The 21,922-nt window shown below is 44.5% G+C and overlaps 6 protein-coding genes across 9 annotated transcripts; 4 read left to right on the top strand and 2 right to left on the bottom strand.

Moving 5' to 3' along the window:
* The first annotated feature begins 11 nt into the window (after positions 1-11).
* LOC6616409 (uncharacterized oxidoreductase YjmC) lies at positions 12-5,141 on the top strand. The gene is made up of 3 exons (XM_002040733.2): positions 12-400; positions 2,771-3,720; positions 4,493-5,141. Exons 1-3 carry the CDS (start codon positions 169-171, stop codon positions 4,649-4,651), a joined length of 1,341 nt encoding a protein of 446 aa, XP_002040769.1. The 5' UTR covers positions 12-168; the 3' UTR covers positions 4,652-5,141.
* Positions 5,142-5,168: 27 nt separating this feature from the next.
* LOC6616410 (myosin-9) lies at positions 5,169-7,152 on the bottom strand. The gene is made up of 3 exons (XM_002040734.2): positions 6,876-7,152; positions 5,844-6,719; positions 5,169-5,788 (listed from the first exon to the last, which is right to left on the bottom strand). Exons 1-3 carry the CDS (start codon positions 7,044-7,046, stop codon positions 5,264-5,266), a joined length of 1,572 nt encoding a protein of 523 aa, XP_002040770.1. The 5' UTR covers positions 7,047-7,152; the 3' UTR covers positions 5,169-5,263.
* A 125-nt stretch (positions 7,153-7,277) lies between these two features.
* On the top strand, positions 7,278-13,093 carry LOC6616411. 4 transcript variants are annotated; one of them, XM_002040735.2, is made up of 10 exons: positions 7,278-7,865; positions 9,167-9,275; positions 9,343-9,504; positions 9,870-10,045; positions 10,219-10,581; positions 10,965-11,218; positions 11,273-11,498; positions 11,728-12,228; positions 12,484-12,612; positions 12,682-13,093. In XM_002040735.2, the coding sequence occupies exons 1-10, from the start codon at positions 7,795-7,797 to the stop codon at positions 12,887-12,889; spliced, it is 2,199 nt and encodes a 732-aa protein (XP_002040771.1). In that variant the 5' UTR covers positions 7,278-7,794; the 3' UTR covers positions 12,890-13,093. The 4 variants fall into 4 exon arrangements, with proteins under 4 accessions (XP_002040771.1, XP_032574088.1, XP_032574087.1 ...); XM_032718197.1 differs by lacking the exon at positions 11,728-12,228; XM_032718196.1 differs by lacking the exon at positions 10,219-10,581.
* A 10-nt stretch (positions 13,094-13,103) lies between these two features.
* LOC6616412 (multifunctional methyltransferase subunit TRM112-like protein) lies at positions 13,104-13,927 on the bottom strand. The gene is made up of 3 exons (XM_002040736.2): positions 13,735-13,927; positions 13,568-13,669; positions 13,104-13,425 (listed from the first exon to the last, which is right to left on the bottom strand). The coding sequence occupies exons 1-3, from the start codon at positions 13,810-13,812 to the stop codon at positions 13,231-13,233; spliced, it is 375 nt and encodes a 124-aa protein (XP_002040772.1). The 5' UTR covers positions 13,813-13,927; the 3' UTR covers positions 13,104-13,230.
* Positions 13,928-14,003: 76 nt separating this feature from the next.
* On the top strand, positions 14,004-16,078 carry LOC6616413 (integrin-linked protein kinase homolog pat-4). Its single transcript, XM_002040737.2, has 4 exons — positions 14,004-14,244; positions 14,644-14,809; positions 14,868-15,413; positions 15,476-16,078. Exons 1-4 carry the CDS (start codon positions 14,156-14,158, stop codon positions 16,019-16,021), a joined length of 1,347 nt encoding a protein of 448 aa, XP_002040773.1. The 5' UTR covers positions 14,004-14,155; the 3' UTR covers positions 16,022-16,078.
* Positions 16,079-17,209: 1,131 nt separating this feature from the next.
* Positions 17,210-20,095, top strand: LOC116801031. The gene is made up of 2 exons (XM_032718312.1): positions 17,210-17,770; positions 19,793-20,095. The coding sequence occupies exons 1-2, from the start codon at positions 17,688-17,690 to the stop codon at positions 20,070-20,072; spliced, it is 363 nt and encodes a 120-aa protein (XP_032574203.1). The 5' UTR covers positions 17,210-17,687; the 3' UTR covers positions 20,073-20,095.
* The last annotated feature ends 1,827 nt before the right edge of the window (positions 20,096-21,922 follow it).

Below are 21,922 nucleotides of genomic sequence, written 5' to 3' on the forward strand. Positions count from 1 at the left end.
TCACGCCAGCTCAGCTGATTCTGATTGGGATTCTTACTCCTCTCTCTCTATCTCTGTCTCTCTCCATTACGATACGTAATATACGTATACGTATTTGTATTTCCCTCTCTCTCTCTTCTATTCTGTTTTGGTTACCTTTTTGTGGGTTACGTTGCCTTATTTGCCGACATGACTGCGTTGACATTGCTACGACGATCAGTTACGGCGGTCAGCTACGACGCTTACGCCCACGTTCGCGTTACGAATTGGCGGTTTCTGCCACAGCTTCAAAGGCGCCAATTGCATTTGCACGTTAGTGGGCGACATGCTGCTGCACTTTTGGCCAGCAAAACAACAGCAACAACAGCAGCATCAGCTGCTACAGCTGCGCAGGCGCCAAATGCGCATGCTAATGTTGGCGGTAAGTTCAAAAGCTCAATTTATACAAATAGCGCGTGCACTCGGTGATTTATGATGCGGCAGCAGATTCATGCATCGCAATTGTTTGAAATAACCGATGAAAAATTTAGGCGCTTAACGGCGGGATCTCAGGCGAAAAAGTTAACCGGTTACAACCGATTCGATTCAATAGACCACATCAGTTAAAATTGTTTCACTGATATCATCACCTCTCATAATTGTAACTCGACGATTAGGAAAAAACTTTAATTTTGAAAGAAACAAAAAAATGAACAAAACTGTTGTAAGTGAAAATCCAAAGTCTTCCATCATTTGGAGAACAATCGTAAACAATCATAATCAATATGTATGACTAACCGGTTGCCTGGCATTATTAAGCCTTAGAAAAATAAAGGCGATAAATATAACGAAATAACTTCATATCAACTACTGAAGTTATTCTTAAATACTTTTGTATTTAAGCTCATACCAACTGCAGTATTATATTTTTGTTTGGTTTTTTGTTCAGTTTCTCTTTTTCCATATTTCAGCCGGTTTTCGCAAACTTTTTCTTAAAATGACTCCCACACGCCTCGTTAACGAATTTGTATATCTATCTTTATTATTAAGACAAATGCTTCTCCTTTGTTAACCCAGCAAAGCCCCAAAAATAATATGTTCTGGCAGACAAGTGGGTTTTTTATAATGAAATGGGGGACTGGCCTTTAATTTACGATAAATATAATAAATGGAATCGATGGGAGGCGGGTTCTCTTCTTCGCCTGCCTTGCATTCATGACTAATCACAATTTAATAGCCCCATTGAAAGCTCATTAAGCACTCACTCTTCCTTTTTATTGCAGAAAGTAAAGCAGAATTTAATAACCGGTTCCAATTCAATTGCCATTTTATCAGCATAACACCCGCTCCAGAAGCGCGGATCGATCATTTCTCTGTCATTACTCAAAAAAGGTGTTAATGAGCGCACCGAATCGGTCATAAAACTTGTTTTACCAAATCCAACACTTGTTGCTTATGTACTCGTTTACTCCAGATTGATTAGGGTCTGTTCTTCAAAGCTTTTTAAATGTACTTCGGGACATACATAGGCTATACCTGATAAGATAACTGGCCAGAAATCCTATAGGAACTGGTATATTATTAAATAATTAGCAGATGAGGTGTTGGCTATTTTTTCATTATTGATCAAATGAACCAAGTCGTGTTTGATCCATTAGAAGCAAAAATGAGTCAGGTTTGGTTTTAAAATAGTCTTTGTTATATTCTAGATTTCAGGTTTAAGTCGTATAAATGTTTCTTAATGTGTTATCGTGTTCAAACTCTTTATCAAAGTGTATCTGGTTAATAATCAATTGAGTACAACAACTAATGGTTATAGTAATATGTACTAACGTGCTGTACTCAAGAATTCATTCTTTTCCATGCTGCATATTCATTTGGTGGCCCGTTTAAATTTTTTCTGAGTGGTGTGACTTTGTTTTGATAAGATAAAGCTCGTAAAGCCATCAACTTAATTGGGGCTTCAGCTGGGTACATATGTATGCATGTGTGCCATGTTCACTTTCGTTGTGTAAGGTCAACAATATTATGTGGATTAAATAGAGATACGCCCATCCACGTCGCCCTTCCCCTCCCCTTAGTCTTTATATTTTCTTAATCACCCACCCGCCAAGTAAATGAACTCAAATTGAAATGCCCTAGACCGTCGTTTATATTCCAACTCGATCGCTTGCCATTCATTTCAACGCATCAATTTCAAAGCACAGCAATAATTTCCACAAGTTCAAGGTCATTACCAGGCACACAGATACTCGGCCCACACACCCAAGCGCAAATAACTTGAAATACTCGCACACAAATAATAAATAAGCTAGTGAATAAATAATGTGTGCATATAGACCGCGAGCCCCCTATAATAGAAAATATAGAGAGACGGCACCGACAAAAATACCAAAAATAAAACATAAACACGTTACACGCGCCAGACTTTTTTGAGAGATGGCGATTCCATTATATACTTAAGTTATAAGGCTGAGAAACCATGGCAAAATTCCAGTAGAAACCTTACCAAACATAATGCTGATAAGCATATTCGCGTCGAAAATTTCGGGTTTGCAAAAAGAAAGAATAAACAATAGCAGATGAGCATATATGTATAGGCCCCTCCATGGGTTGTTTGCGAGCGTCTAGGGTTTTCAGTATGGGTGAGAGATTGCCAGAACAATTAGCAGTCCGCTTCGATCGCCTTTGAGCAATTTGAACGCGTTCCGTGCGCTTCCAGTCGCTCATACGCCGCGTAGCCGAACGCACACGCCCGCTCTTTGAAATCGGTACAGTTCTAAATTCTAAAGTGAACCCAACCCCTTTGTAGGCTTTTCCATCACGTACCGCACCATGTCCGCCGCTGCTCCGAAACTGGTGGCCGTTGCCGAGTCGCGTCGTTTCATGATCGACTGCTTCAAGGCGGTGAAGGTGCCCCAGGCGCATGCCGAAGCCCAGGCGGATCTCCTGGTGGCCGCGGACCATCGGGGGCACTTCAGCCATGGCATGAACCGCCTTGAGATGTACATCAACGATCTGGCCATCAACTCCACGGACGGAGCGGCTGTGCCCAAGATCCTGAAGGAAACCCCGGCCACCGCCTGGGTGGATGGCCTGAATGGACTGGGTGCCGTGGTGGGCAACTACTGCATGGATCTGGCCATCAAGAAGGCCAAGACGGTGGGAGTTGGCTGGGTTTGTGCCAAGGGATCGAACCACTATGGTATGGCTGGTTGGTATGCCATAAGGGCCATGGATCAGGGTCTGGTGGGCATGTCCATGACGAATACCTCGCCGCTGATGGCACCTACACGCGCCAAGGAGGCTGCTCTGGGCACCAATCCCTTGTCCCTGGGTGCCAATGCCACCAACGGTGATAAGTTCCTGCTGGACATGGCCACCACCGCCGTGGCTGTGGGAAAGATCGAGATCCAGCGCAGGAAGGGAGCTACTCTGCCCGACGGATGGGCTCAGGATCCCAGTGGTGGAGTGACCAACGATGCAGAGCTGGGCTTCAGCACTGGGTGCCTGATGCCATTAGGAGGATCCGAGCTGACCTCCGGCTACAAGGGTTACGGCCTCGGCGCCATGGTGGACATTCTGTCGGGCGTCATGTCCGGAGCCAACTACTCAACGCAGGTGAGGAAGTGGACGCATGCTGGCGCCGATTCCGCAGCTGATCTTGGCCAGGTCTTCATCGCCGTGGATCCCAACTGCTTTGCTCCCAACTTCGAGGAACGCATGTCCGACTTCAACTCCCGCCTGCGAGGCGCTACTCCGGTAAGAATGTACCCAAACAAAAATAACAAGATTGATCACTACAGTCGAGTCCCTCGACTATCAGATACCTATTATATAATATGGTTAGTGCGCGTGTGGCCAAAATTTCTTTGGCATACCAATAGATGTGAGAAAAAATCAAAATGTTTTTCAAATGTGTGGATGCGCCAGTTTTAAGTTTTAGGCGTGTCCAATTAGATAATCTAAATGATTAATTTAACATTTTAGCTTGCAAAGTTCCTAAGAGCGTTCGAAGCTTTCAAACGGAAAGAAGGACACGATCAGATTAACTCGGCTAGTGATTAAATCATGAAACGATTGGTTTTTACTATTACAAAAATTTCAACGGATTCGTTGGAATTTAGTATACTCTTTTAATCTATAAGTAGCGGGTAAAATAACATGATTTGAGAAAATTTAAATAATATTTAAAATATTTAGAACTTCAAGAAATGTATGATTTTAAATTAGTAATCATGTTAGTCAAAAGCCGATTGAAATTTGAGTATAAAAATATATTCTCCTGGAAATAAATCACTTGATAATCTTATCAAAAATACATACAAATACATATATAAAATAGGTACTGGCACTCTCGAACCATAATCATAATCTCTTTAAATGAATTTAGAACGAACCAAATATTGAATTTTCTGGAAAATTATTACATTAAGCATACATTTGAATACATTTTTTTAGTATTTCTTCAACATCAATAAGTTTGAAAACATTTTTTCTAAATTTTTTTTCATATAAATACTTCTATTTGCAGACCGATCCCAGCAAGCCCGTGTTGCTGGCTGGAGACAAGGAGAAGAATGGAATGGCTGACGTCGATGCCGCCGGCGGTATCCAGTATCTGGAGAATCAGTTGAAGACGTGCGAGAAACTGGCGGAAATACTGAAGATCGAGCCCCTGAGCTTTGTTTAAACTCGAAAGAAATGGTGGACTTACACTAGGGAGCCTAGTATACCCATTGCCATATGTTGAAGACGCTTCTGCATTTTGACGGACCAAAGCACTAAAGTAACACTTTACACTGAGAGAAATATTGATATTTGCAACAATTAGATTTGCACTGGTGCTGAACTAAAGCTAGTTACATATCTCCTTGTTGCACTTAAAACATATTTTAGTTTCCTAAAAGTCTGTCGTTGCTCCTATTATTTAGTTTTTAACTACGCAAGCTTTCTTATTAACTAAAAATATGAGCTTCGGACATTCTTTTAGGGAATTAGTAATATTTGGTAGAGTAAAGACTTGCAGTTTGCACATATATATAAGTAGAAAGTACAGCTAAATTTCTGTTTAAAACAAAAACTCTGTTGTGAAATTTATTGCTTTTGGCACTTCGAGATACCCATGCTGTGTTCAGCAATTTCAAAACTATTAAAATAAACTATACTCTTCGATAATCAAATATTTGTCTTCAAGCTTTTTTATTGCGATTGCAAACAAGGTAAACATATTTATTTAGCTAATATTCAATTTAATTGAGATTATTTTGAAATTTAAACTTAACTTTGTATATGCCACATATATTTAAAAGTCCAGAATCACCTCATTCAAAGTGGCTTCGGCCTCCCACTTGGCCTCCTTGTGTGCCGTCGGCGAATGCGCGACCTTCCTGGACTTGAATTCCTGGCACTTTGTCTCGAAAAGTTTGGGTGGCATGGGTTGAGTTGGCGATGAAACATGCATGGCGGTTCGCAGCTCCTCCGGATCCTCGGTGACACTCATGGATTTGATAAAGTCGATCAGGCGCTGATTGTCCTCAGTGAGGCGACGCTTCTCCTCCAGCATCAGCAGGTTTTGGGCCTCGGCCATCGCCTGGCGGCGCCAGAAGTTCCTGAGACTTTTGTTTAGCTCCACCAGTTCCTCCTCGGTCATGTCCACGTGATCCTTCAGGTTGAGGGTCTGCAGCTTGAAGTTCTCATCGACCTCCACCTCGGTTTCGTCGAATACCTCGCCGCCGAGGATTACCTTTTCCGATTCGGTTTGCAGTTTCCTGCAAGTGATCGACAGGGCCAAGAGTAATTCCCCACTTTTCACATGCTTCTCCATTTGCTGGAATAATAGTTCAATTTAGAAATGGGTAATAGGGCTTGGGACAAAGGTTCACCTTGATCAGCTCGTAGCACTCGCCGGTCAGTATGCGCAACTTCTCGTGCGTGATCTCGCGATCCATTTCCTGGTTGAGCTCAATCTTCTTGCGCACGTTGGTGAAGTACTGGAACTCGAGGCGAAGATCGTTGAGCGTGGAGTTGTTCTCCGCATCCATGCGAACCATTTCACGCTGCAGTTCCGCCTGCATGTTGATGTACTTGGACTCCTCGGCGTTTAGCTTGCGTGACTCCTCCATGAAAGCCGCCTGCCGCTCCGTCAGCCAGTGGATCTTCTCGTACTTGTGGGCATCCAGTTCGGTGCTCCTCAGCGACTCCACGAAGTCGTTCAGTTGCTGCTGCATGTGCGTCATCCGGCGGACAATCTGATCTCGAATCTTGAACCTGTTCTCAATCTCCGTATTCACACGATCATCGCGCTGCTCCAGGTAGATGGTGTAATCCTCCTTCAGCTGATCCCGGGTGGTGATGTTGGTGGCATGGATTATGTTCTCGGAGTTCGTTTTCATGGCTTCCACCTCCTCGGTTCGCCGGCGCACCTCCTCATAGTAATCCCTGAGCATCTCGTCCGCCTGCTGGTCATACATGCTCTTCACCCCGCCCAACATCACGTGGAAGCAGTCGCGGATGTGGTCAATCAGCTCCACCGTCTTGCTGTAGCAACGCACGTGCTGATCCTGCGTCTGCGCCATGTCGTCCAGAAGCATCTTGATGTGGTCGTTCTTGGCCTGAATGTTACGCTCCGAGCGCTCGCCCCACGCCTTCATCTCCTCGTTTAGCTCCTTGATCTTGATCTCGCGGCACATCTCGTGCCACTCTTCGTTGCCTTTCTCCTCCATGTGCTTGCCCATCTCCAGCTCGCGCATTAGGGCATCCTGAGAGGATCATGGGGCAACATTAGAAATTATGTGCTTATTAATTATTATTATTATTAAAATTCAGATTAGCCAGATCATTTGTATAATATTAAGGATTGGCTTAGATGATCCTAGCTTTTTAATTTTATTATAAAATCTGCGAAAGTCAGTCACCCGCATGATGAGCCGCTTCTCCTCGATCATAGCCAGTCGCTTGGCCTCCTTCTTGGCGGCCTTCTTCTCAGCCTTGGTTAGTTTGGGCGGTCCTTGTGGCTCCGGCTCCTCCTCCAGTTCTTGGAGGTAGTTTTCCGAAACACGCGTCAAGCGTGCCAAGATTTCAGCCATCTTGCCGATGTGTAATTGTAGCTGAGCTGAACTAAAAGCGTAAATCAAATGTGGAATTTTTGGTAAATTGGTTGGGGAGCTAAATTCGAATTGTGTGCCTGTTTGAAAGCTGAATCGAAGTTTGGCGCACAGCTTTCGACGGGCAAATTCCAACACTGGACACCAGCTTTTTTAACGACTATTCGCACAGCATCTGAAGCTTTAACGCCCGCCACTGATTTCCTCAGTTGACTCTCAAAGCTTGGCTCGCGAGGTTGTTTATATCGCCGCGACTCCAGGATTCCCCAAAAACGATTCCTTTCCGGGTAGTTAAAGCCTGGCTGGCTTGCTCACTAACGGCACGCCACATCGACCTGTGTGTGTGTGGGCGTGTGTATCTGTGTGTTGCGGTCCTTTTTCCCGGCAGGCAGTGTCTTGTAAACAAAAATAACTCTGCTGCCGAGCAGAGGTTGCCATCGAGGGTGGTTACAACCCCCAAATCTGAAACATCCGACGACAAAGGCAACTACAAAGATACGCGCAGGATAAGTGGCAAGGGCACTCCTGGCTGCCAACTTTTCGGGGTTGCAGACAGTCGGCAAACAAGCTGCGAATGCGACTTTAAACGTCCATAAACATTCAGCCAGAGAAGGAAAATAATAAAACGACGGTCATTCGGTTTAACTGGGCATCGAAGCACCTCGCATCTCGTATCTGCAAGTGCAATTGTTACTGTATCTGCATCTGTATCTATTCGTGAGCGGTGAAAATGAGCGAATCCGGCTATCAGAAAATGCCGCCCGGCTGGGACTGCAAATACGATCAAGCAACTGGAAACTGGTGAGTTTCATGTGCACAGCCCGACGTCATAAATATTTATGCATCCATTAACCACAATGTCGTGAAATGCGGACTGTACTGGGAGATGTGGTGGCCAGTTGTCGGATATAGGGGCTCCATTTGATAGGTTGCCACGGGGCAACTGATAAATTTGCGTGCCAACGTCGCCTTGGGGCGGCTCTTTCCGTGGGCGAAGGATTATGGGTGGATGGTCGGTTGTGGGTGTATGTAGGGGCCTTGGGGGCCTAAGTCGCGTACTGATTGCCGAGGTGACTTTAAAATGCTTTAAAGTGGGTGGTGGGCGTCCGGTCAGGGTGGTGTTTGCCATGTTTGGGCTTATAGCGATAAGGAAATTAATCGTTGGCTTGCAGAACATACTTGTAGTTTTGAAACACCTCTGGTATTCAAACTCTTGGGACGCAAGCTCGCTACTAATTTAAATTATGCATTTAACACACAATGGAACAGCTTAGAAATTTATTGGATAACTTTTCTTCAGCTAATAAAAGATGGAACTTGCTAATATCAAATTTTCAAAATGTTTTTTGTTTGAAGAAAATGTTTTAAATTTAAATTATTATTACAAAACAATTTTAAATAGATTAAATTCATTAATAATCGCTTTATTTCTACTACATTTTGCTGTACTGAACTCTAAAGACCCCACGTGTGGGTAACATTTCCCAATGGACTACTTAGCTTAGGGCTCCTTAGCCACTCCAATTGGCCTCGTTTCAGCGGAATAAATTGTGTCACTTCCGCGTCGTCGGATGCCAGCGGGGTCTTTAACTTCTTCTTAGCCTATTATACATATATTCATGTACATATAGCTCAACCCCTTGTGCTTAAAAAGACTTGTGCAATTAAGCAACAAGCCCAACGACTGTCATACGTTAATTCAAGAGGCCACTCAACCGAAGACGAGCTTTCCATCCTCACGACGTCCTCGTCGACAGCCAGCCTCTCCATTTCGAAAATCAGAGCAGAGATGGCCTGCCAAACGACGATGGAAATGACGACTGTGCGTCCGCCTTTTGGCAGCTACTTGGCACGTGCCTTGGTTTAGGCGGTTCCTTCACCCTTTACCTGTCCGCCCTCCCAAGGGACCATCAACATGTGGGCAGAATCCCAAACCAATCCACTCCAATCCAGTCCACCACCAACCGGCCGGCTTTAGGATGTGCCTCCACCGTTGGCCTGAATCCAGAAGCTTTCGAATGGCCCTGGGTGGGAGGTCATTTGCTGACCTTTGATTTGATAGAAGCTCATCTTCCATTCGGCTGCCCTTCTTCCCGTTCCAGCTATTACATAAACTATCTGACGAAGGCCATGCAGCTGGAGGATCCGCGCGGCCGCAGTTACAGGCAGTTGCAGAACGAGCGCTGTTCCACGGAGTCGATAGCCTTGCAGGTAACCTCCGCTTCCTACCCTGCATTTTATTGATTTTTGATTCGAATGGAACCCTTGTACTTTGCAGCAGTTGGTCAGTCAGCCGCAGACGTCGCACAACAGCTCGCCGTACCACGTCCATCCCAGCAATAACTTGACTGCAATTCGGGCCTTCCAGGAGCGCCAGACACCCACGCTGCACAACGTCTCGACCAGTCCATTGTTATCGGCCTCCTCCAGGGGACACTTGGTGAGTTTGAAATGAGCTGATGATTGATTTTGAGACAGAAACTACAGCCACAATTGGCAATCAATAGGCAAATCCGGTGTGGGTGCGCCTCGAAAATGTTTAGATATCTGTGAGCATCATCAAATATGTGCATAAGTAGGTCGTTCTTTCGCACAAAAAATACGCAATTCCGATGTAGTGATTACAATTAGATACTTGTAAGAGGCTATAGATTTTGTCAGGTAATGATTGTAATTTTAAAGTAATAGATATTTCTAATAGGCTGAGACCTTCAGGACATAGTTACAAACATGAAATTCTATTAATAGTATCCGAAACACCTTGATATGAATATTTCATTAAAATATGTTCCACCTTATCCGCAGGAAATGTCTTCACCTCTGCCCTTTCAACGAGCTCGCGTGGGACCGAATCTCTCGCGGCGCTCCACCATTCAGGAGACCTCGTTCACCACGCAAGCGGAAACGGATGCCGTGGTGACCAAGATCCAGAACATGTTCCCCACCGCTGGCGAGAACCATATACGGCTCCTGCTCAAGCGGTAAGAAATTGGTCCCGACTTCAGCCAAGCACTCGTGCCAGCTCAGCTAATCCCCACTAATCTGCGTACTTACATCTATGTCTTCTCACACGCCGCCTTATTCTGCTGCTTACTGCACCTGTCTAACCCCACGATTAAACGCTAATCCCACGCTTACTAACCCACCACTCCAGCTACTACAATAGCGAGGCGGTTGTCGTCAGTGCGCTGCAGGTGGAGAAGCACCCGGTGACCATGCCCGGTCCCTTCGTGACGCCCCCTTCGCAGCGGCACCTCTTCCACAGCAGCTCCGCCTTCTACATGACGCCACCGGCACGTCGGCCGGACACGGTAGCTAGTCGGCGCACGTCGCGCACGGCCAGTCCCCTGCCCGGCGGACGCTTCGGTAGTCTCGTGAGCGTGCAGAGCGGTCCTGGTGGTCCAAGTGGTCCCCAGGCAGTTCTGCCTCCCAGCTCGGCTGTTCCGCCAGCTCTGCACGGATCGCCCCTGTGGCGCAGCTCGCCCAGGCCGCACTCGTCGCCCAAGATGAAGCTGAGGTTCGATGGGGTTTCCTGGGTTGTTTAAAAACCTGTGTATTAGATCTTGTAAATTTACTAAGTTTGTTTGTCCGCGAGTTGTCCGCATAGTAGAGAAATAACTAAAAGTGCGGATGGAATATCTTATTTTACAGTTTTTTATTTTTTGTCTGTAACAATCTATAAAGGGTTATTAGGCTTGGGCTACTTATAAAAATTATGTATCTCTTAATATAACTCGTTGGTTTTAAATTGGTGTATTTTTTTTGTTTTGTTGAAACATTTATTTTATATAATCCAAGTTAACATAATAAGCCACAAATTTTCAAACTCGATGTTGTTACTTTATATTCTTTTAACTTAAATTTTCTTCGATGGTAAATAATATCCATATTCCACCATAGATACATGAAGAACATTTTCCCCAAGGCGGATGAAGAGCTGCTCCTGGATATCCTGGCCAATGCGGATAATAACGTGCAGTTTGCATCGGAGAAGTTGATTTCTTTGGGCTACACAAAAAGGGATATGCAGCAGCCACACAGACCCAACAATCGACCGCCGGACCTAAATCAAGATCTGGAGGCTGGAGGGGATCAGGGTGGTGTACATATACCGCTGAGACCCAAGAAATACACAGAGGAGGAGAAGACAAAAAGTATATTTTAATTATACACTTAAAACACATTTAATGAACATCATTTACTTACAGTGCAAACCTTGCTAAAGGAGAAGTACCCACAGATTGCTGAGCGCATTATCCTAATGGCTCTGGAATCCGTAAACTATGCAGAGGATAGGGCTACGCAAATCCTACAAATTGTCCAGGACGAGGACGAGCAGAGGGCGCAAAAGCAGGCTTCCACGAATCCAAAGCACCTGGATCTTAAGAAAACCACTGGAACCGAGCAGATCGACGGTGCCAACGAAAAAGACAGGTAGCCTCTGACTTTATGTTTTCCCGCTCACTCGAATAAAACCAACCGATCAAGGTCGTTGGCACCCTCTTTTTCCACCCACTCAACCAAGTTACTCTGCTGCTTTATCCGTTTTTTAATCGACTGCCTATTTTCTATGTGAACTTTCTTTGCTGCCTCCGCCTCTGACTAAATCCCCGAACCAAAAAAAAAACACTATCCGCTTGCCTCGCGCCACTTGATCATCCAGCCTGCCCGCCGTGGTGGAGCCCATCACTTCATCCAAGCCGAAACCACCGCACAAGCGCCACATTCTACCATCGATCAATGTCACCACTCCATCGACGTTCACCACCCAGATCATTTTGGCCCAGGCTACGCCCACACCAACGCCCACAGCGGAGGAGACGAAGCTGGAGACCCATTTGTCATCCATATATAGTGCTTCCTCATCGCATTCATATGCCTCACCCGCACAATCACCCCGCATCTGCCAGCAAAGCTACGAACGCCTGACCACCAAGAGCATCTTGGCCAAGAGCGGCTATAACCATTTTGGCCACCAGAGCGATACCAATAACTACAGCATCGACGGCTACCTGCATGGCTCCTCAAATGCTAGCTCCTACACCTCCTACTCCGCATCAATGACGTCCTCATCGCTGGTCTCGTCGGCCCAGTCCAACTCCTCATCCATCGCGAGGAGGCCAGCTTTCGAAAGTCGTGCTCGCACCAAAACCGATTCACTGAAGTATGCCCGCTAAATCACAAAACCGTTCCAATAACCGTTTTTGTTACCGTTTCGCTAAGTAAAATCAATCGTTTTGTGCATGAGTTTTTCAAGGATTTCGCATGGATGGTATCGGGAACTCCGGTTTTGAGATATTATTTTCCAACTTGATAACTATTCTTTCGGCATGCTTTAAGCTAAATATAAAATATTAAATCTTTGATATATTTTAATGTAATATAAAAATAAGAATTACCAATTTAATATTCTCAACAGGCATCGTCAGCACTCCCGTGGAAATTCGCATAATTCGGAATCAGCTGAATTTCAATCTATTATCGAACGAATGGCCAGTTTGGGACCCAATTCCCAACTAAGCAAGGGTGCAGATGAAAATCTTTTGCTGTAAGTAGTTCAACTTAATGTCGCAGTAATATAAATAAAGACTCATCTATGAATATAATCAATTTTCAGAGCCGATTATGTCACCTGGAACGGACCCAACACGAAGCTTCTTCAAAAGCAGGTCACTCAAGGACCTGATGCTAGTCTTCTCACAGATCGCACCTATAAGCCAAGAGGTGGGAACGCGGAACTCTGCAAAGGACCCCAGTCCGGATTGGCCAAGGGCAGCATCTACGCACAAGGCAGCAACAAGAGCCCGAACATCAAATGCAACTAGGCGGGAGGTATCTCATCTTGAATCTCCCCCAGAGTGCCAAAGAAGTGAAGATGAATCTTAGTAATTAGCCAAGCACCACCCTCCACAAGTTCAGACTTACCATATATATGTGTCGTATAGTGTTTTTTGCTCGTATCCCTAAACACCTACCAAATACCACACGAGTACGTAGACTCAACACCAAAAAAAAAAAAAAAAAAAAAACCAAGTCACATTCCATCCAAGCTCCAATTGTTTTTAGTAACTCGTAAATAAACAGACTTTAAAACTAACAAACTTACTTAATATTAATGCGTGTCTGGAGAAAGGGGATTATGGTACAAAAAGCACATGGGAGTAATCTAGACCTCGTCCTCGTTGAGGAGCATGTTTGGTATACCATCGGTGATGGGAAACACACGACCTGTCTCCGGGCACTCCAGTTGACCCTCGAGCACGTCGATCTCGAAGAGCAGGTGGTGAAGCTTCTGCAAAAGCAGTTCATTCTCCCCAATGTTTTCAGGCTGAACGGCCGGAATGTCTTCTGTGAGTTCCGCCTGAAAGAATTAATTCCAATTATTAGCAAATTAAAAAATAACAGGTTTTATTGGTTTAAAACTGATTAAAGAATATTTGAAGCAAGTAAATTTTAAATCAGGAGCACCATCGCATATCTTTTAGAACCATTCTACCACTTACCACCTGAGCAGCTCCATAGACCGCTGACCAGTCCAGCTTCGGAAGGATTCTCTCCATAAAAGTTGGATTAAATTCGCTCTCCACCACTTCCTTTTTGCTAATCTAAATGCAAAAACAAATAGACTGTGAAACAATCAATAGCCAGGACTTGGGATACCGGAACTCACCGTCAGTTTCAGTGGAAATCCCACTTTGACGCCCTTAATGGCCATGGAGGTCAAGAAGTTGTATGTGCTGAGTTTCATTTTCGGGCTTGTAATGGTTTTAATAATACCAGAAGTATAGGTAAACAATAATGTTTTTAAATAATATTTGCGGTGCACGTTGTATTCCTTCTTCTTCTTTTTTTTAACATTCACAACTGGTGGGTGATATCGATATCTCGATACGCACTTGTCGATGTTCTGCAGCAGTTGGCAACGCGAGCAGTGTGTTAAATATTTAAAACGTCCACACTGCACAAATTTTAATTAGAAATTCTCACAACTGTCGCATTTTAAACGTTTAAATCTGTTTCTAGATGTAAATTAGGTTGGAAAACCTATTATAACACTGACTGAGAGCGGAATAAAGGAGTGAGGAGTAAAAATGGAGGACATATTCCACTGGTGCCGCGAGGGCAACTCGATTCAAGTGCGCCTCTGGTTGGATGAAACGGAGCACGACAACAATTTAGGGTAAATCCAATAGAGGCAACTAACTCCATCACTTTCCAGTTGCTTTAGATTACACTTAGAAAGTTAAGCCCTCAAGTAGCAACGCCCTCTACCAGAAACATTTATTTAGTCATCGCCTAAATACGCCCAAGATTTCGAGGGTCTTTCAAGTCTAAGTGACGTCATGATTTATTCTTGTGTTGTGTAAACAGACGAAGCAAATATATATGCATATGTATGTATATATTTGCATGTGTGCATATCGCGACCATAAAACCCGCTTTCCATGCAATACGTTTATATTGAGTTATACACAGAATTAGTCTTTTAGTCCTTTAATAGGGATCATACTTAAAGTATATAATGCTCAAATTCCATCATAATTAAAATGAATAAAACAAATAAATTCTTCTACTTTAGAGACGACCATGGCTTCAGTCCGTTGCATTGGGTGGCTAAAGAGGGCCACGCCAAGCTTGTGGAGACTCTGTTGCAGCGCGGATCGCGTGTGAACGCCACCAATATGGGCGACGACATCCCACTCCATTTAGCGGCAGCTCATGGCCACCGCGACGTGGTCCAGATGGTGAGATAAAACAGAAACCAGCTGGTTAACTTATTAAAGAACTTATCTGCCTCTACAGTTGATAAAAGAGCGCAGCGATGTGAACGCGGTAAACGAGCATGGAAACACCCCCCTCCACTACGCCTGTTTCTGGGGCTATGACATGATCTGCGAGGATCTGTTGAATGCGGGCGCCCAGGTGGGAATTGCAAACAAGGACGGGCACACGCCTCTTGAAAAGGCCAAACCCAGTCTGGCCAAGAGGCTCCAGGATCTTGTAGAAAAGAGCGGCAGGGAGGTTAAGGTGATCAGCTTCAAGGAGCAAAGCTGGCAAGGATTGAAGACGAGATCACGGGATGCTACTTTGTCGCGTTTCAAGGGAATAAGTATGGGAGACCTAGACCTGCACACCAAGCTGTCGGTGACGCCATCAGGAGAGACTTGGCGCGGACGCTGGCAAAAGAACGATGTGGTAGCCAAGATCCTGGCCGTGCGTCAGTGCACGCCTCGTATATCGCGCGATTTTAACGAGGAGTTTCCCAAGCTCCGCATCTTTTCGCACCCTAACATTTTGCCTATTATTGGAGCATGCAATTCGCCACCCAATCTGGTGACCATTAGTCAGGTGCGTTGGATTTAAAGAACTTCAGATCTTGCCATATAAGCTAACAATTCTATGTCCTTTAGTTTATGCCACGTTCTTCGCTGTTCAGCCTGCTGCATGGAGCAACTGGCGTCGTGGTGGACACCAGCCAGGCGGTAAGCTTTGCCTTGGATGTTGCGAGAGGAATGGCTTTCCTGCACTCGCTGGAGCGCATTATACCAACATATCACCTGAACAGTCATCACGTGATGATCGACGATGATCTGACGGCGAGAATTAATATGGGCGATGCCAAGTTCTCTTTCCAAGAAAAGGGACGCATCTATCAACCGGCTTGGATGTCGCCGGAGGCATTGCAGCGCAAGCAGGCGGATCGAAACTGGGAGGCCTGTGACATGTGGAGCTTTGCAATCCTCATTTGGGAGCTGACTACGCGCGAGGTGCCCTTCGCCGAGTGGTCGCCCATGGAGTGCGGCATGAAGATTGCGTTGGAAGGTCTGCGGGTCAAGATTCCGCCAGGCACATCGACGCACATGGCCAAGCTGATTTCAATCTGCATGAACGAGGATCCCGGCAAGCGGCCCAAGTTCGACATGGTGGTTCCCATTCTGGAGAAGATGCGCCGCTGAAGGGGAGGGGCAAATTCAATAAATGCCAAGCCAAAATGTGCCTTGATAAACCTTAGATTTGCCAACTAATTGTAATTACTAGTTTGTGTTACCTTTGTCTAACTGAGCCTAACCGAAAACCGTACCGAAATGGCAAAGCAAGTGCAACTGCTCTGTCTAGAGTTTATGTTTCTGTGTCTCACTGTTTTCTACTTATGATTTTCCGTCGATGTTTAGTGCGGGTGCTCGATTTTCTACCTTTTAAGTTCAATAACCATTATGATCGTATTTATACAGAAATATATTTGTTACTAATTAATCAAATTGATTCAATTAATTGTGTTCCTATGCAAATGCGGAACCACTTACGAGGGCTTTTGTCCACAGAGGTTATTCGCTGAGCAGCAAACAAGTCGGGAGCTTTCCGCCGGAGTGGGTGGATGCATCAGCGCAGCGGGTCGGGTAACGCGAGCACGGCGGCCCTGACCTGGTTTCCATTTCAGCACGCGATTTTGTGCAGCTCGCGTGGGCAGAGCAAACTCGGCGGTTCAGAACAGCGCGCCGGCGTGAGAAATTCGCGGCGAGAGCGGCGTAAATTTGTTGTATTTGCTCGAAATAATTTATATTTATTATCCAATATGTTTTCATTTATAGGCTTAAGGAAAATGTGTTATTAATTGTTGGTTGATTTGCCAGTGACATTTTTGATCATCCTTAAGATTTTGTGTTGCTTATGTACTATATTTTATTTAAAATCATCTTATAACGTTGTTTTATTTTCTTTTCTAAATTTATGTTTAAAGCTCTTAAAATATATTCGATTTGTTTTTATTTATTTTAGCTTACAATATTATGTTATTAATCATTATAAATGATCATTTTTGTATTGCTTAAATTTATTTATATTTTTTTTCACATTTAAGCCAATTTTTCTCTGGCTGTCTCCGCACTCTCTCTTGACCCGGCTCTCACCGGCTAGCGGCTCTCTGTTTATGTTTTTGCGGCAACGCTTCATTCGGGGCAGAATGTTGTTGCTGCGGTAAGCTTGCACTGAGCCATGTGATTGTTTTGCTGGCTCGCTCTTGCCTCTTGCCGCACACATCCTGTGGCAGGTCCTTTTTTGTGTTGGTGTTGCTGCTGCAGCTTTAAAAACTTTTTGCTGCATTTTGTTGTCGCCGTCGTCCTGTCGCTGTTGTAGTCGTCGGCGCTTTTCGGGCCCAGAGGCTGGTCGCTCGGTCTCCGCACGGGCCGAAACGGAAAAACGGCAAGCTGCAGTGGCCAAAAGCCGATTTACAGTATTCCACGGCAGTTATGACTGCAGCCAACCAAACGGCAAGAGCATTTCCGCAAAGGATTCCCCATAAGATTGGAAAAGAAACATCAAAGAAATTTGGTGGAGTGAAGTGCATACGTGGAATAAATTAAAATTAAAGGAACCCCAAAAGCTTTACATTTTAAACCTACCCACACACAGGCAAACGGAAGCACACACACGTTATGCAGTGAAAGTGAAACATTTAGTGGCATCTTTTAGGCGCAGCGCAAAAAGACCGTTCCGAGTCGCAATACTTTCACTTCGAAGGCGTGCAATCATATTTGTTTGGACCAAAATCGGTGGTGCAGCTGCTTAAATGTATTTTAGTGACAGCTCGGAAAAACAGCCAGCCCCTTGGAGGGCCGGCAATCCATGGAGTATTCAAACACCACGGGTTTGACTCACAGCATCAACGAGAACTCACAGAATCCGGAGCAGCAGCCCATCAAAACCAGGTTAGTACTTAAAAATAGTGCGCAAACATGCCCCATTTAATGACCACACCTGAGCCAAAGTGGTTGCCCCCTTTTGTGCTTTCATTTTTTTTCTGTTTTTATCTCCCTTATTTCAATTAACCATACAATTGCCCGGGATGAAATGGGGAAAAAAGTGTAGGCACGAAGAGAATGGGAACTTTTCAGCCACAGTTTGCCGCAGTTACTCCATCATTCATTTGGCTGACGAGTGAGCCACTAACCTACTTCCTTCACACACAAAAGCCGCAGTTGCAGGCAGGCAGCATCTGCTGTGCTGCAGCCGTGGTTATTGTTGCTGCTGCCGCTGCTGCTTTTGCTGCTGTAGCCGGCTTGCCACGCCCACACAATGGAAGTGGGCGATGGGTGGCCGCGGGCAAGTCATCTCGTGAAGAATGACGTTGGCGTTGATGAGTAAAAATGTGAAAATTACATGGCAGGCGGATGGAAATAAACGACGACAGTGCATGGCAAATGATGAGATTTACTTCGCAAAAGGCGCAGCCTTTGAACAAAATCTACATATAAATATAAATTAAAATCCCCCATGCAATCGATGGCTTTTCCGAATAAATCAAATGTCCCTTTTTGCAGATATTAGCGCACACAATGGGCGTTGGGAAGAACCATCACGAAGAAAATGGCAGAGGACTGCTTGCCAAGACTGAATCTAAAATGCCACATGGGCAAATATTTCACTTGTGCTTTCGAGCGGCGCATTGAAAAGCGAAAATATTGTGACAATATAAGCAGCAGGAACATCAGTAACCCGGGACCAACAACAAAGGCATGCCCGAGTGTCTTCCACTTGTGTGAAGTGCATAACAACGTGGAAATATTGCAAAGGCAAACTACACACTTGCAGGGAAATAGCAACTAAATGCAATGACAGGCAACAGCATCACTAGCCACAAAGTAGAAAAGGCAAAAAAAGATGGAGAATACAAAAAGGACATGTGGAAATGCGAAAAGCAGCCGCAGGATGTGTGAGTAGATGGCAGGACGACGGCACATGCAAAGCATCTATTGATTTTTATCCTCTTGCTGCAAGCTCTCTTTTGGTTTGGCCTAAGCCACAGGGCGTATGAGTAATGCAGATTGCGTATACTTGATTTATACGGCCAGCTAGATTTGTTGCTTCTGTCATGGCCTAGCTGCTGATGGTGCCATCAACTTCAGATGCATGTGCAATAAATCTAGTCAAGCTGAACAACTTTAAGAATTGCTAAGGCTAACAAAAACCTCCTTAAGTTTCAACACAACCAAACAAACAATCGATCATAGTGGGTGGAAAACTGGACGTCGCATGGCTTTGCCTTCGCCCGCAAGGCGCTGATGCTCAATAAATTCTATGCCGGGCCTGAACTAGGGAAAATGGCCAATTACGAGGCAAAACGAGTTAAGAATTGTGCCAGGAGAGAGATGGCCGATACAGAAGCCCGGCGTCTTGCCCCTCCCGCCGATATATCTCTTGGAATAAATGGCCATAGCCGCCTGCACTTAACATGAATGGCCATTTTTCCAATCAATTACGTACAATAGATGAGCGGGTGGTGCGAAGGGGGTCGAATGGCAGCGGAAAATGGGGAAAAGAGTTGAAAGCGTACAAGGGAAATAAACAAGGGATGGGTCTGCAGGGCGAGCCACTCGAGCTAACGATAATTACTTGAATTTTAAAGCAACACTGCGGCTTTCTCTCGCCGCAATTACCTTTGGCATTGACATTGTGGAAACCCAAGCAGGCAAACACTGCACCACCCCGGATTTTAGTTGCAACAATATTTTATGAGATGTAGATTTGATGATATTTGCTCTTTGTAACCTTAGGATCAAAAACCGCTTCGTATATGTTAGATAATAATCTATAACAACATTAATATATATAATAAAGTATTTTCAAAATGATTCTAGAATTTATATGTTCAAGAAAAAATAATATAATACATGCCTTAATCTCAATAGAATGATTCACAGCTGATAATTTCATTTCAAATGCTTTTGCAGACTGCCTGTGATTGGAAACTGCTACATCAAGATTGAATCCCCGACCGGACCGCAGTCTATAGCTTTGGGCAGCCAGCGTTGCCTCAACACGCCCCCGACCACGCCCAGCAGCCCGCTGAGGGAAGCGCCCCAGAGTCCGTCGGACGGTCACGTCTCCTCGCTGAGCTCGCACTCCGGATCGGGATGCAGTGACATCCTGCTGGGTGAGTGGAGTCCACCCCTAACCCCCGCCTCTTTCCCGTTTCGTTTGATTGCATTTCCCGGCGGCTGTTATTTATAGCTGCCCACGAAACAGATCATGACCTAGGGAATGGCAACATTTTATTGAGGTTGCTGACACTCGCCGCCTCTAGTTCTTGCTCCCCCAGTTCGATACCACCCCTGCACCTCGCAATGTGGGCCACTTTTGGCTTAGTTTACTCTACATGCCAACAGCGCCCAGTGAATTGTGTTGGCTGAAGGTGCCAGCCCATTCCGACACAATCTGTCCCAGATTCCTACCGCTCACTGAGGAAAATCCATTCTTTTTTTCGGCATATTTAAGATTATAATCTGCATTTACTATTTTATAGAAATTTCTCGTTGAATTGTTGGTATGTTATGCTTGTTTTATGCCAAGCTATTAAATAAATATATACGATTTAAATATTCTTTAGATATAAGTAACTAGTTTTTGTCATTGTAAGGTTCAACATTTATGTTAAGTGTATTCGTAGCTTTTCCTGCCTGCGAGAAGCATCGCTTCTCCTTGCAATCTGTGCTTTCTGGTATTCTGGACTAGAACGGCGTCATGGGGAAGGAAATAGATAGTTATATTCGTTGAAAAGGCTTAATAGATTCGCTGAAAAGCCCTTCGGACAGTATATATGTATATTATTGATCAAGATCACAGCACGAGTAGATCTGGCCATGCTCGTTTGATTTAAGTTCTAGAGCGGATTCGTTTGTTTCAGAAGATTGCCACGTACACCCTAACGCCCACAAGTCTCATAAAACTTTATTTTTTTAAGAATTTTTTTTATTACTATTTTTAAAAGAATTTTAAAATTTCTCACTTTAACGGGTGTCTGATAGTCGCGGAAATCGCCAATAGCATCCTCCACCGTTTTGCGTCTCAGTTGCGAACTTCAGTTGTTTACTGTTCCGCTTAAATTCGGTCTTTGTTTGATCTTCAACTGGGCGCAAATTGTACTTCCACTCCCCCATCGCCCATCGAGTGATAATTTCTAACGTTCATTGAGGCAGAGTTTGTTTACCAGCCGAGTGCTATCAAAATCAGTCAGGCCTCAACAACAATAGCAACAAATGGTGGCGAATAAAAAATGCGCAAAGTAAACAAGAATCAGAACTCAAGGGGCTAAAATCAAGCAACTACACTACAAGAAAATATTAGAGAGGAGAGAGTATTGGATATCATAAGAAAGGATCCCTTATTAAATATTTAAAATTAGAGAAACATAACTTTTAAATTTAAAATATTTGTTTGTACAATTAAAAATGATCATTTGCTTTACTCAGTGAAAGACCAATTATTTCATAAATAATATCAGATCAAATAAGTAACTTGTTTTGTTGTTGATAATGCACTTAATGCAGCTGCTAATTATTATTTTGATCACTTTTCTTCTGTGTAGAATCTAAAGGCTGTCGGCAGTGGCATAATAATAAGCAAATAATTTAAACCAAACGCATTTTGCGCCACTTTGTTGCTGCTGCTGTTCTCGCTGTTGTTGCTGTTGTCTCAAATGTTGCCCATGACGTTGCCCACAAGTCATTGAACTTAAAGCGGTGAACGTAGAGCCAACAATAGCAAAATAAATAAACGCGAAAAACGCGAAGAAGCCAAGGCAGCTGTCCCCCACCTCCCCCCTCCACCCTCGTGAGATGATAAGTGAAATGCAGTAATAATAAGAATAGTGCTCCCCTTTTTCACCCGCCCATCTTTAAACAACTCTCACTCACACACATACACACGCACACACTCGCTCGATTCGATTACACAATCTTCGCGAGCGGCATTTTCATTTTTCTCTTCCTGGTTCGTCGTCATCGCACGTCTCTCTGTATGGGTGAGCGTCTCTGGAGGAGTGTGCGTGGCGTATCGGTGTGTCTGCGGAGATCAGGTTTTAT

Source organism: Drosophila sechellia, chromosome 3L (genome assembly GCF_004382195.2).
Source record: "Drosophila sechellia strain sech25 chromosome 3L, ASM438219v1, whole genome shotgun sequence".
Classification (NCBI taxonomy): domain Eukaryota; kingdom Metazoa; phylum Arthropoda; class Insecta; order Diptera; family Drosophilidae; genus Drosophila; species Drosophila sechellia.

Bases quoted from the DNA above. Each gene is read 5' to 3' on its own strand.
- LOC6616409 (XM_002040733.2), top strand. From the start codon at position 169: ATGACTGCGTTGACATTGCTACGACGATCAGTTACGGCGGTCAGCTAC. The intron at 401-2,770 runs GTAAGTTCAAAA...ACCCCTTTGTAG, and splicing joins TGCGCATGCTAATGTTGGCG to GCTTTTCCATCACGTACCGC. The intron at 3,721-4,492 runs GTAAGAATGTAC...TTCTATTTGCAG, and splicing joins GCCTGCGAGGCGCTACTCCG to ACCGATCCCAGCAAGCCCGT.
- LOC6616410 (XM_002040734.2), bottom strand. From the start codon at position 7,046: ATGGCTGAAATCTTGGCACGCTTGACGCGTGTTTCGGAAAACTACCTC. The intron at 6,720-6,875 runs GTGACTGACTTT...TGATCCTCTCAG, and splicing joins AGAAGCGGCTCATCATGCGG to GATGCCCTAATGCGCGAGCT. The intron at 5,789-5,843 runs GTGAACCTTTGT...CTATTATTCCAG, and splicing joins AGTGCTACGAGCTGATCAAG to CAAATGGAGAAGCATGTGAA.
- LOC6616411 (XM_002040735.2), top strand. From the start codon at position 7,795: ATGAGCGAATCCGGCTATCAGAAAATGCCGCCCGGCTGGGACTGCAAA. The intron at 10,046-10,218 runs GTAAGAAATTGG...CCACCACTCCAG, and splicing joins ATACGGCTCCTGCTCAAGCG to CTACTACAATAGCGAGGCGG. The intron at 11,499-11,727 runs GTAGCCTCTGAC...TTGATCATCCAG, and splicing joins GGTGCCAACGAAAAAGACAG to CCTGCCCGCCGTGGTGGAGC.
- LOC6616412 (XM_002040736.2), bottom strand. From the start codon at position 13,812: ATGAAACTCAGCACATACAACTTCTTGACCTCCATGGCCATTAAGGGC. The intron at 13,670-13,734 runs GTGAGTTCCGGT...TTTTGCATTTAG, and splicing joins GATTTCCACTGAAACTGACG to ATTAGCAAAAAGGAAGTGGT. The intron at 13,426-13,567 runs GTAAGTGGTAGA...TAATTCTTTCAG, and splicing joins TCTATGGAGCTGCTCAGGTG to GCGGAACTCACAGAAGACAT.
- LOC6616413 (XM_002040737.2), top strand. From the start codon at position 14,156: ATGGAGGACATATTCCACTGGTGCCGCGAGGGCAACTCGATTCAAGTG. The intron at 14,245-14,643 runs GTAAATCCAATA...CTTCTACTTTAG, and splicing joins GAGCACGACAACAATTTAGG to AGACGACCATGGCTTCAGTC. The intron at 15,414-15,475 runs GTGCGTTGGATT...TATGTCCTTTAG, and splicing joins ATCTGGTGACCATTAGTCAG to TTTATGCCACGTTCTTCGCT.
- LOC116801031 (XM_032718312.1), top strand. From the start codon at position 17,688: ATGGAGTATTCAAACACCACGGGTTTGACTCACAGCATCAACGAGAAC. The intron at 17,771-19,792 runs GTTAGTACTTAA...ATGCTTTTGCAG, and splicing joins CAGCAGCCCATCAAAACCAG to ACTGCCTGTGATTGGAAACT.